Below are 14,188 nucleotides of genomic sequence, written 5' to 3'. Positions count from 1 at the left end.
TACCAGTAGAATTCTTTGGGACAAAGCAGACAGACATGTAAAGGAAGGTATGGTCTATTAAAGAGTTAGATTAGCTGAAATGTAAACACCTTGAGGAAAGGCCATTTTGTCCATTTTGTTAACTGCATGTCCCCAGGTCCTAGAACAGTTCCTGGCACGCAGGAAGCACTCAGTAAATATTTGTTGGACAAATGAGTAGTTCCTGCCACCTAGTAGGTACTCAGTAAATATCCGTTGGATGAACAAAATGCCAGTGAAATGATTACTCATTAAATTAACGCAAAATACACAAATTTTTACTTTATTATTATTTTTTTTAACACAAAGGACTTTCTTTGCTGAGTCACCAAGCAATCAGCTCCACAGGATCTCATCATGGCTTTTAAAAAGTCAAATTTTGGCAGACCTTAGATATATGGTGACTCAAGAAAATGATCTTGTTAATGATGCACGAAATCAGTTGCATCCAACTAAATTAGAGAGGTTTTTTAAAGCTGGAGTATAAACAAGGAGAATGGGCTGCTGTTCAGCATAGCAGGTGTTTACTTCTATATGTAGTTGTGTATTAAAATGTAGAAAATAACTAAGGAACTGTGGGTAGTAATAATATTGGGTAGAAATGTATTGGCTTAGAGTTGAAAGATATTTTGGGGCTGTGCTTATTCTTCGAAGATAAATGAAGGCAACAAAGAAAATGATTAGGATTTCCTTATAACAGTAACACTGAGCAATTATTGAGCAAATTCTAGGCAGCATGCTATGTGTTTTACATAGATTATCTGGTCTTCCATGTCAAAATGTTATATACTACTATAAACATGAATAAGCAGTTCGAGATGACAAATTCTTAGACTTATCAGGAAAAAGGCATCAAAATCCACGACAAGGTTCATAGCCTCATGAAATCATGCAGGCTATCCCAAAAATTCAGACAAGGAAAAAGCTTTCAGTCACACTCTAATCAGACAGCTAGATCACTACAGTTATATCCTAGATGACTTTCAGGATCCTAGGCTCTCCTTCGCAGCAGTCCCTCTCATACCTACATGCTTTTGCCTGGGCCGTGACCTCTACTGCTGAGACCCTTTCTTCCTAACTATCCATACTTTTGGGACTAGCTCAGGTGTCATCACCTTACCTCTGCGAATCCTTCCACAGTAACTCCCTGTAGAATTAGTTCCTTTTTTTATGTTCCAGTAACACTTGGAACACACTCCATTACAGTACTTTCAGAATATAGTTATGGTGGCTGTTTTTATCTGTCTCCCAAATGACACCAGAAAACCTTTAGAGGCAGGGAGTATATCTAGTTTGTTATTAGCTACACCAGCTGGCCTGATGTTAAGCACATATATCTGTAATTCTTGAATGAATAAATAAATGATTTCTTTATTTAGATTTATTTATTTTTAAAAGCTTTTTCCTCTGGTCTGTCATGTTTAAAAAATGAGATATAATTTACCTTCTTAAGGTGTACATTTCAGTGATTTTTGGTCTATTCACAAGGTTGTGCAATCATCACCACTATCTAATTTTGAAACACAATTCATCATCTCCGAGAAAATCTGTACTTATTAGGATTCACTCCCCAGAGCCTTCTCCCCCCAGTCCTAGCCCGTGGCAATCACCAATTTACTTCTGTCTATGGATTTGCCTATGTCGGATATTCACATACATGGAATTATACACTATGTGGCCTTCTGTATCTAGCTCCAGTATTGCTTCATTTACATAAATGCTGTCTCCAAAACTATATCATCCTAGGTTTCTTAAAAGCAGAGAAATCTTATACATCTCATGTATTTTCAAGAATGCCAAAACAGAGCTCAGAATGAATGCTCAAGTAACATTTGCTAACTAGACAATGTTATCTGATAGATCATTTCTAAAATCTCCCCCAGGGAAGATTGTAAGGCTCCTTTAATAAACAAACTCCCCTATTACATGCTATCTACAAAATAATATAAATGCTTACCTACCCATCGTTTCTTATATGAAATCACTAGCAATTTACTGTGTGCCTAGCATAACGCTTTTTTCCTAGAAGGCATATAATAGATACTGAAACACTATTTATGGGTGACAAAAACTGAACATGCTTTAACTCAGACTTTAAGACCCCAAAAGAATACCAAAGCATGAGATTTTAGAGGTGCAAGTAACTTTTCAGAACTGAAGGTTTCAAAACTTTGTCTTAAAGCACCAAAACCCCTTTGCCAGAATTACATCTTATGCTAACCTCAATAACAACAAAAATGGAGGCAGTAATAATACTAGCAGGTATTTACCGAGTGCTGTGTGGCAGGTGTTGTTCAAAAAACACTGCAGATTCATTTAATCCTCATAAGCAACATAGGAAATAGGTAGGATCATTATACTTATTTTATGGATGAGTAAACTGAGGAAGACACATTAAGTAACTGACCTAAAATCAAACAGCTAGGAAACAGTGAGCCAGAATTTGAACCCAGAGAGTTTGGCTCCAAAGATTCTCCTCTTAACTTTCACACATCATTACAGAGCATAAAGTAGAACTGTTCTGATTGAAACAGGCTGGAGGCTCAAGAATCTCATCTGCTCAGGTTTCTATTTAGTTCCTTGTGGGGAACTCTATGGACTCAATCCTAAAATTCAAGGAAATAAGGTGGAAAAACTTCAACTCTGGTCCAGCTTTTTCAGTTTACAGCCGAGGGAAACAAAACCCAGTTGAAGTGCCTTTCCAAGGTCACAGAGCTATTCAATGGCAGGGCCAGGAGTAGAACTCAAATTTTTTGGTATTTAGTGCTTTTCCTACATGAAACATTCTATTAACTGCTTTTCTTCAGGATAAATACAAATACTCGGGTATTTCTGAAAAGGCTAAATAACTCCTATTAAGCATTTTAACCTAATACTTACTTTTCAGTTACAGACTCTGAAGAAGGGCCAGCAGCATTCTGACCGTTAGTGCCAACCTTCCCCACTTTCTTCACAGTCTCCAGAGCTCTTAACGTACTGTCAGCGTTACGTGGGATTAGCTGGGAAACACTGTTTTCTGCATTGGAAATTCCGTTTGTACTTGGAACAATTTTCCCCGTTGTTTCAGTACTTCCTATGACAGAAATGACATTTCCGGCTGTGGTTGTGACAGTGTTGTTTACACCAACTTTATTTAGAAGAGGAAACGTTCTTACAGTTGCATTGATCTTTTTGTTCCTTAATCGATACCTGTTTCAAAAATAATCAACATATCGATAAATATTTCACTAAATCTTTTCTGGGGGCGGGGTGGGGGGCAGCAATGAGAAAAGATTAAAAATGGAGGAAACAAGCTTTGAAAAAGTTTCTTCAGCTAAGTATCATATACAGTCTAAATCAATCAAACTCTGCTGTGATAGATACTACATGAAAATATGTATGCCATTCACATAAACACACATATGCATATGTAGGCACATAATTAATATAGCAAGCAAACTATACATGTATTCAAAGAAGCCTTTTTTGGAAGTCATAGAAATTTTTGATTTGTTTATTATTAGTTTCAGGTATATAAAACAACACAATGATTAGACATTTACACACCTCACAAAATGATAACTCCACCAAGTCTACTACCCATCGGACACTGCACATAGCTATTATAACACCACTGACTACATTCCCTATGCTGTACTTTACATCCCATGACTACATATATCTATTTTCAATAATAGTTGACATGATTATTTTATATTAGTTTCAAGGGTATAGCACAGTGGTTAGACACTTACATAATTTATGAAGTGATCCCCCTGATAAGTCTAGTACACATCTGACATCATATAGTTTTTTCAACATTATTGACTCTATTCTCCGTACTGTATTTCACATCCCGGTGACTACTGATTTGTACTTCCTAATCTCTTCACCTTTCTCACCCAGCCCCCCAACCCCACTTCCATCTAGCAACCATCAGTTTGCTCTCTGTATCTATGAGTCTATTTCTGTTTTGTTTGTTTGTTTATTCTGTTCTTTAGATTCCACATATAAGTAAGATCATATGGTATTTGTCTATCTCACTCTGACTTATTTCACTTTCACTTAGCCTGTCTTCTAGGTCCATTCATGTTGCAAATGGTTAAGATTTCATTCTTTGTTATGGTAGAGTAATACTCCATTGTATATAAATATACCACAATTTCTTTATCCAATCGTCTATTGATGGGCATTTCGGTTGTTTCCATATCTTGGCTATTGTGAATAGTACTGCAGTAAACATGGGCTGCATACATTTTTTTCGAATTAGTGTTTTGGATTTCTCTGGATAAATAAACAGGAGTAGAATTGCTGGGTCATAAGGTGGTTCTATTTTGAATTTTTTAAGGAACTTCCATACTGTTTTTCATAGAGGCTGCACCAATTTGCAATCCCACCAACAGTGCACAAGGGTTCCTTTTTTTCCACATCCTCGCCAACACTTGTTATTTGTTTCAAAGAAGTCTTTTGAGGGAGTAGAAAGAGATCCTTTTGAAAATTTTGTGTAATCAGAATATAAAATACACTATATAAATATGAAGAAAACCATACAAATATTGGTTGGGAATGTAGAATGAAAAGGTATTCAAGAGTTGAGAAACATTCTCTGTTGTTACCAAATTAAAGCATATATACAATTTTAAAGAAATACAAAAACTAAAACCCAGTCTTAAACAAGTATTACACCAAAATACAGAAAATTAGTATTATATTTTCCAGATTAGTTTATGAGATGACATCAGAAGGGTAGGCACACACTACATGATGCAGACTCTTATAGCCTTTATCTGACAAAATACCTAAGTTTCTCACTATCTGTAACGAGCCTTATGGTAAAGTTCTCCCTGTTTTGTTGGGAATAATGGGGTTAAGGGTAGGCAACAGTAACTGTAAAAAGACTAGTTAGGAGGCAGCTATGGAACAAGAAATGGAGATGATAAACCATAGGATGGAAAGCAGAAGAGATGAGAAATATATAGGAACCTAAATAGACAGAACTTGGTAACTAAGACAAGCAATGAAAGAAAGCTGACAAAGATGATTCATATTACATGACATGTACCCTGACTGGACCAAGGTACACTGGGGGAGAGCAGAATGGAAGGCAGAAGAGGCAGATGTATGGGAGGAGAAAATGAGCTCAAATTGAGTTTCAGGTGTCTAAAAACAAAAGAGAGATGTCCATTAAGAGTTGATACACAGGCCAGCTGTTCAGTAGAAGGATTGGGATCAATTTTTTGGTGAAATCTCAATATGAATGTTTTGGTTAAAAAACAAAACAATAAAAACATACACAATATATAACGTAGCTTATATCCATTTACTTTTATGTTTTGGTAAATGGACATGAAAAAGGAATTACCCATAGGAGAAGAGAAAAAAGAAAAGAAGACACATAAAGAATGTTAAAAAGACCAAAAGCCACAGAAAGAAAATGCACCTGCTTTACCATTTTACCTGGAACTTTGCTGTTATCTTCAATTGAACATAAGCAAATAAGATTGTACCTAGGAGTATTTTCATACTACACAGGTGCTTAGCAGAAACATGTATTCCAGCTATTGTCTAAATAGCTGTTTAAAATATGACCTCTGAATAAGGTTCTAAGTCATTTATTACGTTAATCTTGTGCCCAGAAGCAACAAGGTAGGGTTTCAAAAAAAAAAGGTTATTTTACAATCCAAAGACACTGTGACTCTAACTGCATTTTTGAAACTCATCACAAACTTTACGATTGTATATAACACTTTTGTAATGACACAAAACACTTTTGTAATGACACCATGACTTTTGATACAAAATTAAACCCCTATGAAAGAGAATTCTCATAACTTACTTTTCAAGCTCTTCCTGAGAATGGGCAAAAGTACAGTTTGTTCCTCGTGGACACCCTCCTTGCTGTCGCAGATCTCGGCACATGCTCGTCTTATATTTGCTGTTTGGCTGGGGCTACAGAAAGAAAATCAAGATGTGGAAAATGGAGATTCCAGTTGTTATTCATTCTTGGGACTTCAGAATTTCATGATTCCATCTTTAATTCTTTTTCACATTAGATAAGTAATTCTTGTGCTGAAACAATTACCATTCCATCGTTACCTGTTAAGAGTTATGTAGCATAACCCTGAGTTGGCATGTTAGACATTCTTTCTGAGGATTACCTGTAATTGGTTCAAATGCTTTATCTATTTATTTGTCAGGCAACACAATGCCCATGAAAATAAAAACAATTCACTGCTGTCTTAAAATTATGATACCAAAATCAAATAAACAATTTTAAAAAGCATTTAAAGGCCATAACTTGTTCACTTAAATTTTCCCAGGAAACGAAGAATACAATTTCCCCTCAAAGTAAAAAATTAAGGAATACCAATTTATCTGTCAACTTGAGGGTACAACTCTCTTCCTAGGCCTGGAATTGTTTAAGCTCATACAAACAATGCGGCAAAATATAAAAACCTCATCATACCTGTTATGATTTGCATCAAAATTGAAAATGTCATTGTTATTTTTTATGAACTTAATAAAGATGACACATATCTTTCAGTTAATATTTGAATATTATAATGTCTTCTAATAAAATAAATGTAGAAGATTGGAAAGATCACTTTGGAGCGCTATGATCTCAGCTCTGTCACTTACTGCCACCATGACTTTTTATATGTTATTTAACCACTTTACACTTCAACTTGGGAAAAGCAATTTTGTTGCAGGTCGCTTGAGAATTAGAAATAACATATGTAAAATATTGACTATAGGGACTGGCTCTTAGTAACTTAGTAAATGGATGTTCTCATTAGAATTATTTATACCTTAAATAACTCCTTCTAAAGTACACTGAAAATATTTTAAAAATTCAAATCCACACACTTACAAATAGAAATTTACTTTATGACAGCAATGAAGAAAAGAATGACAATATAATTCTTTGTCATGGAAGGAAACGATGATCTATACTTGGTCAAAGACATCTGCAATGAATTCATATTCAAGATACTCTCCAAACTGTTGTCATGCTATGAATTACCATGTTTCCTCAAAAATAAGACTTAGCCAGACAATCAGCTCTAATGCGTCTTTTAGAGCAAAAATTAATATAAGACCTGGTATATATTATATTATTGATATTACACATATCATATACATTATATTAACTATGTTATACTATATTATACTATATTATACTATATTATATACCTGGTCTTACAGTGTTTTCCCAAAATAAGACTTAGCCGGACAATCAGGTCTAATATATCTTTTGGAGCAAAAATTAATATAAGACCCAGTCTTATTTTACTATAAGACTGGGTCTATGATATGTGAGATATGATATGATATGATATGATGATATGATATGATATGATATGATATGTATGATATATACCAGGTCTTATATTCATTTTTGAATATAAGATGCATTAGAGCTGATTGGCTAGGTCTTATTTTCGGGGAAACATGGTACTTATCAGGTACACTACAACTTGAGTTTCTCCCAAAAGAACAGACAATAAAAACGTATGAGAATACAGTCAAATAAAGAGTCCATTACCCAAACAGCTTGTTAAGATGTTCAGGATAAACCTCTGTTAGAGATAACAGCAAAAGTACAGTAAATGTGCTTACCTGAGGTGTCTCATGGCCTTTTCTACTGTAATTTTGTATGAAGTCCACAAGGCCATGAACCACTGTTTTAACAGCTACCATTGCATTTTCTAGCTGCTCCCAAGTTGGTGAAACAGCATCTAAAATCAGCCAACAAGGGGACAGGATGGATGGAAGAGAGAATCTATTAGAAGAAATTCTTGTGTTATTTACCACAAAGTAGAAAAAGTATAAGCAACTGGGTATTTTCCCACATACCTGGATTGGGGTCTATGTTTGCAAGAAGCTCTAAATGAGGCCTCAGTCTATTTAAGTTAGCTGGGTCTCCTGTTCGTTGCAAAACAATTGTCAATTCCTGGACACTCTTTGCAAATGATTCTGGAGACTGCAGCTAACAAACAGAAGACAGAATGATTTTTACTCTGGTTCTTATGACACATCTATATTCAAATGCTTTCATTTAGTCAACATATTAAACAGGTTTTCAAGTGTCTTCAGATTTCATAATAGGAGAATCAATGATGAATTAAATTTTCACCTCAGAATCTGCCCTATGAAATTCATCATTAGACACTCAGAAAACTTATTTATAAGCTTTATTAGCTTTCTGGAGTCAAAATGTAGATAAACGATAGACTTGGTAAGCCAGGCTACTTTTATGCTAATATCCTGTATTTGCGTCTCTGTTGTCTCCCTTAGTTTATTTTGAAAGTTAAAAAAATAATACAAGAAAAAAAGATTAAGATAATTTATAAGATTTGAATATTTAAAAACAGGAATCTCCAACTGCTTGTCTCTTTAGTTCCTTCAGCAGATTCTAGTACTCTGCACTGTAAAAGCAATGATATAAATCAGCATCTCTAATTTCACAAACCTTATCAATAATAGACTGCATGTGTGACTTATGTGCCAAGTCACCATATAGAAGTGAGGACCACTGCTCAGGTGAAATACGGAGTCCTGCTTCCATAGCAATATGAACAATTTGGGCATCATGTTCTCTGCGTAATGCCTCATAACTCCGAAATTCCTCCTTTAGCTGCATCAGAGAAGAGTCTTCATCCCTTTTGGTAACCTGAAAAAATAGAAAGGAGGAAAGAAAAACTCATCAGAATTGGCCTGCTCTCTCTCCTCCCCAAACCAATTCTTTTTTTTTTTTTTTTTGGGGGGGGGTGGCGTGTGGGACACCTACTACATATCAGATACCACACAAAGAAGGTATAAAGAAGACAATGTCCTTACCAAAAATTCTTTTTGGAAAAAAGCAGAACTTATATAACCCACTACATAGTCCTGCCTTCCTCCAATGAGCTCAGCAGCTGGTAGGGAAGAGACTTGTAAAATGTAAGTACTCGATGCAATATAAAGTAAAGGGAATTAAATCTGACTGGTGGGGGAGAGAACAGGTATAAGGCATTCCCCAGTTGAAGGCTACGTGAACTGAGTCTTGAAGAATAAACAGGAGTTCCCTAGGCAAAGGGTGAAGAACAGAATTCTAAAAAGAGCAGCAAGTGGTAAAGTAAAAACATGAAAGAGCAGACCACACAGAATTAAAGGCTAACATGTAGGCCGGAAAAGAAACATAGGGGGCCTTGTATACTATGATTGGAAATTTGGATGTTATCCTGAACGAATGGGAAGCCACCGAGGGTGTCATGAGCAGCATAGCCAATGGGTAGGCATATATTAACACCACCACATGATAACTAAGAAATGTTGTACCCCCACAAAAATGGTCATTAGGGTATCAAATCACCTTTAATCTATGCTGCACTTAAGTGATGCAATAAATTCAAAAGTTACAGTTTCTCATGCCCCAGTGAAATTATCTAATTATTTAAACACGTAGGTACATGGCTAAATAATTTCCACAATAGATGATACATACTCCTAAATCACTAAGACTTGATTGATAATGGCCAGAGTGAAATCTGAAACTTAGCTGGGATTCAGAATACCTAGGATTATTCCAGGCTCTGAAACTTAGATGGGACAAATCATTCAAACTATTTTAAAATCATGATTTCCTCATTGGCACAATGAAAATATCTCAGACCATCTCACTGGTTGTCTCTATTGCTGCTGTTGGCACGAGACAATAGCAATATGCTCCCAAGGACATGAAGATGGGGAAATCTGAGAGTTAACTTAATAGTATCAGTTCAAAATTCTCTTTGGGAATATATAAATACATTATAGAAAAGTTTGGGACACCTAAAATTCTAATCAACATGACCTTAGGTACAATTTAAGAAAGAGCAGAGCATAACTTACAAGTCACAAAAATCTATATTCTACCATAACCTACTTAAAGAAACACTGAGGAAACAAAAGGAGGAATTATTAACCTACACAGTAGAAAAAGAAACCCAAAGAACCACAGGATGGTAGCACTCATCCAACCACCATGTATGTGGTACAGAGTGCCTCCTGGGCAGCAAAGCATCTATCCGTCTGAGTAGAACAGGTGGACATAGGTGGCCAAGACAGCCTGGTCCTATTAAAATTCTATTAACATGCATCAAAATCACCCATGAAGTTTTGAAAACTGTAACAGCAGGTCAGAACCCTTGGCTTTGAAGACCACACAATTTAAAGTACATATGAATGCTCTCAAGTCCTACAGGAGACACACCAAATAAGAATATCTGGAGATGGGAGACAGGACTGCCCTTTTAAACTCCACAGGTGATTATCATGTGACGGTCAGTTGAGAACCACTGCACTGAACATCAGAATCATTAACTTCCCTTGTTCTGATTCCATGCTAAGCAAGCAAAGGTTTGATACTCTTTTATAGAAAAGTATCTACAACACAAGAATTCAAGTCATATAAGAGTTACACTCCTCGTTACAAATTAAGAAAACTGGTAATGTGCATGTGACCTTGGGTAGGGTGCTGCTGTTCCTGAGGACAGACTCTACTGCATGCACCAACAAAATTCAGGTCTCTAAGCCTATAAAGTCAACGAAAAAACTTTGACAACACTGAGTTTACTACAGTAAATGCCACCTGAGAGACAGGTCTTTTGGCAATTAAGTCAGCACGGTATTCTTTTACTTATCTGAACACTGCTTTAACACTTTAAACTACAGGGCAGTGAGGATGAAATGAGGGCATAAAATCAAAATAAATGCTACTCAAATGTCAGATATGAAGAGTAGTTACAGAGGTATGACAATCATAAACCACAAATCAGTATGATACCTATGAGGAAAAAAAGCATTTAATCAGTAATACACAATGTGCGAACCTAGCCAGTCACTTCAGGATGACAAATGAGTTCTGTAACTTGGCTGCTTAACCAAAAACATATTTGAGGAACCAGAGATTCATTTCAATTGTTGCCCTGAGGACACAAAATCAAGCCCTATAACTATCAGGCAGATATGTAGTGGCCAAGCCTCATTAGTGGAGCTAAGTGAACTCATCTGTACATATTTCCATAACAAATTACCTGTTACCTCAAACTAAGCAGTCTGCCAAAAAAAAAAACCACCTTTTTCTGTCTGTACTGTTTTCACTCTTGGGGCTACAAAATCAGCAAAATAACCCAGCTTTGGTTTCAAACTTAGACGTCCAACTTTCATAGAAGTCAATGGGTCTTTTCTACTTTCAAGTCCTTGAGCCTTTCTCAAGACCCAGCCAGCAACCTGTACTCTTATAACATGCAGAAACTTCAAGGATTCAGCCTATTTTCCACTTCTTTCAGTACCTGTCACCATCCAAAGCCTATTAGATGGTGAAACTACATTTATAAGTATTTTGGGGTTCTTCCCTGCCCTCTCCAGCACAAAACAAAACAAAAAATAAAACACCACCTAAATGCAGAGTGGTCGGACAATCGCCTCAACCTCTTAGTCTCTTGGTGTCCCTAAGACAATATATACGGTAATCAATCTTCAGATTAAAAGCTTTAATCTAATCACACAGAGAATGGGATAAGAATAATGGGGAAATTAAAACATGTACCTACTCTTATGAAGTTTTCAGTATAGTTCCTGACTCCCTTTTAAGATGGTAAATAAAAATAAACTGGGCTTCTTTAGTCCACTTTTATTATCCCAAGACTCAAATTTACCAAATGATTTCCTTATGCTGTGTTTTGTGTTATTGACACCTTCATATGTGTTCTTATTCCCAATAGGTAATGTCACAGATGCAATCAGTCCTGAAGGGAAAAAAGTTTCCCTTCAACTCTTGTAAGCATTCTACATTTGTGGGGCCTCTAGATTGGGTAACACCCCATCTAGAAAGCCTCTGTGTCCCCGACAGGCATGTAATGTTTATACGGTTGCTTACTACATACCTTAAAACAAGAAGCTCGATACAGTAGTTGCACAACATGACCAATACTTGTTTTTGATGCCTGAGGAAATCTTGGTTCTAGTCTTTGCACAACAAAAAGTACCAGAACTTTCCTTGAGAGAGCAGAACCATCTTCTAATGCCAGCAACACCAGCTTCAAGGCCTCTTCTTGCATAGCTAAAAGTAAGGAACATGAGTTCACGATAAAGAAAACCCTGAAGATCATGTCTGTCACAGACTTCTTTGGGTATTAGTTTACAGCAGTTCGTTATCCAGTCTGTATTTAATTACACAAAAAGAGGACATCACACATACACAAATACAATTTACTTAAAAAGTATATTAGTCAGCCCTTATCTGTGAGGAATACATTCCAAGACCCCCAGAAACTAGATAGTACTGAACCCTGTATATGGTTTTTTTCCTACCCAGTTGAGTTCTCATGTAACCCCATCAATCGGTTCTGCAACTTGAAGCGAAACAATGTATAATGAAACCAATTTTACCATGGGCTAATTGGTATAAACAACAGTTAGGTTCTCAACAAAGTTGGCGTCTCAATAAAGTTATAACCAAATGACGTTGAACAAAACGTTATTTGAGGACCTGCTGTACGTACATACCTATGATAGTTTAATTTATAAATTAGGCACAGTAAAATTAACAATAACTAAAAATAGAACAATTATAACAATATATTGTATTAAAAGTTACGTGAATGTGGTCTCTCAAAGTATCTTATTGTACTGTAGTCACCCTTCTTGTGAGGATATGAGATGATCCAATGCCTACATGAGATGAGGTGAGGTGAACGACACCGGCACTGTGACTCAGCGTTAGTCTACTATAAGGGTTACTTGAACACAGTGCAACACTTCAACCGTCCATCTAAAAATCAAGATGACTACTACGTGACTAATGGGCAGAACCTATACAGTGTGGATATGTGGGACAAAGGAATGATTCATAATGGTGCAAGATTTCATCGTGCTACTCAGAATGGTGTGCAATTTAAAATTTATGAATTATTTATTTCTGGAATTTTTCATTTAATATTTTTAGACTATAGGTAACTGAAACTACAAAAAGAAAAACCACAGATAAGGGGGGGACTACTGTAATCAAACAAAAGGAAACATACCGTGTTTCCCCGAAAATAAGACCTAACCGGAAAATAAGCTCTAGCACGATTTTTCAGCATGACATCCCCTGAACATAAGCCCTAATGCGTCTTTTGAAGAAAAATTAATGTAAGACCCGGTCTTATTTTTGGGGAAACACGGTACTTCCTACTAAACAACCAATCAGAACACAAGTCAACAGAACTTAAATATATCTTCTGTAGATACTTTATAATCAACTAGATAATGATAATGTTAAAGTGAAAAAAGTACTCATTTATAAAACACACAAAGCATCCGACAATTATGTAACATGTAAAGGACACATAGTAGACTTATGTTATGATAAATGGTAATTCTGTTAATGCATGAAACTGTTACTTTGCCTGTCAGAACTATTTTGTATATAATTTGAAAATGATAATAGCCTCTGGATGCAGTAACTAATGAAGGTATTTATTTATGTTGTTCTCCAGCCAGGGATGTATAGTATAATCTGAATCTAATCATGAGGAAACATCAGACAAACCAAATTAAGGAACAGTCTATAAAACAACTGGCCTGTATTACCAACATTAGACAAAGAAAGGCTGAGGAATGGTTCCAGATTAAAGAATACTTTTTAAAGAGACATGACAAATAAATACAATAAGTGATCTTGGACCACAACAAAAATGTCATTTATGGCATATATTTTTCTCCCAAGGAAATAAATGGAAAAAAAATAAATAGAAGAAAATGAATGTCATAAAAGACATTTTTGGAATAATTTACAAAACTGAAATATAAACTATAGATTATATTAGGTTTGTGCAAAAGTAATTGTGGTTTTTGCAATTATTTTTAACCTTTTAAACCGCAGTTACTTTTGTACCAACCTAATAGTATTGTTAAATTTTCTGAATTTGATGAATGAATTGTTGCTATCTAAGACACTATCTTTGTTTTTATGAAACATACTTAAGTATTAATGGGTAAAGGGGCATGAAATAGGCACTCTACTCTCCAATGGCTCAAAAAAGAGCGAGTAATATAACTAATATAGCAAATTATTATGTGTATAAAGAGTATACATACAGGAGTTCTCTGCATTATTCTTGCAACTATTCGGTAAATTTGAAATTATTTCAAAATTAAAAGTTAAAAATATATTGGTTCTTAA

The 14,188-nt window shown here is 35.6% G+C and overlaps 1 protein-coding gene and 1 non-coding gene across 6 annotated transcripts in view; both read right to left on the bottom strand.

Annotated features, from left to right (window-relative positions):
• Positions 1 to 14,188, bottom strand: part of RC3H2 (ring finger and CCCH-type domains 2) — a 42,036-nt gene that overhangs the window by 12,315 nt on the left and 15,533 nt on the right. For all 5 annotated transcript variants that reach the window (XM_019728503.3, XM_019728500.3, XM_088793500.1 and 2 more), the window contains exons 5-10: positions 11,907 to 12,082; positions 8,471 to 8,671; positions 7,855 to 7,987; positions 7,618 to 7,736; positions 5,834 to 5,946; positions 2,899 to 3,207 (exon numbers count right to left, since the gene is read on the bottom strand). In XM_019728503.3, coding sequence (XP_019584062.3) covers positions 2,899 to 3,207; positions 5,834 to 5,946; positions 7,618 to 7,736; positions 7,855 to 7,987; positions 8,471 to 8,671; positions 11,907 to 12,082 — 1,051 coding nt within the window. The remainder of the gene's footprint in view (positions 1 to 2,898; positions 3,208 to 5,833; positions 5,947 to 7,617; positions 7,737 to 7,854; positions 7,988 to 8,470; positions 8,672 to 11,906; positions 12,083 to 14,188) is intronic.
• Positions 8,075 to 8,185, bottom strand: LOC141571432 (small nucleolar RNA SNORD90). Its single transcript, XR_012496175.1, has one exon. It is a non-coding gene; the product is annotated as a small nucleolar RNA SNORD90 (small nucleolar RNA).

This window comes from Rhinolophus sinicus, chromosome 16 (genome assembly GCF_057876585.1).
Source record: "Rhinolophus sinicus isolate RSI-liver-muscle chromosome 16, RSI-T2T, whole genome shotgun sequence".
NCBI lineage: Eukaryota > Metazoa > Chordata > Mammalia > Chiroptera > Rhinolophidae > Rhinolophus > Rhinolophus sinicus.
This window is presented reverse-complemented; position numbering and strand designations above follow the sequence as displayed.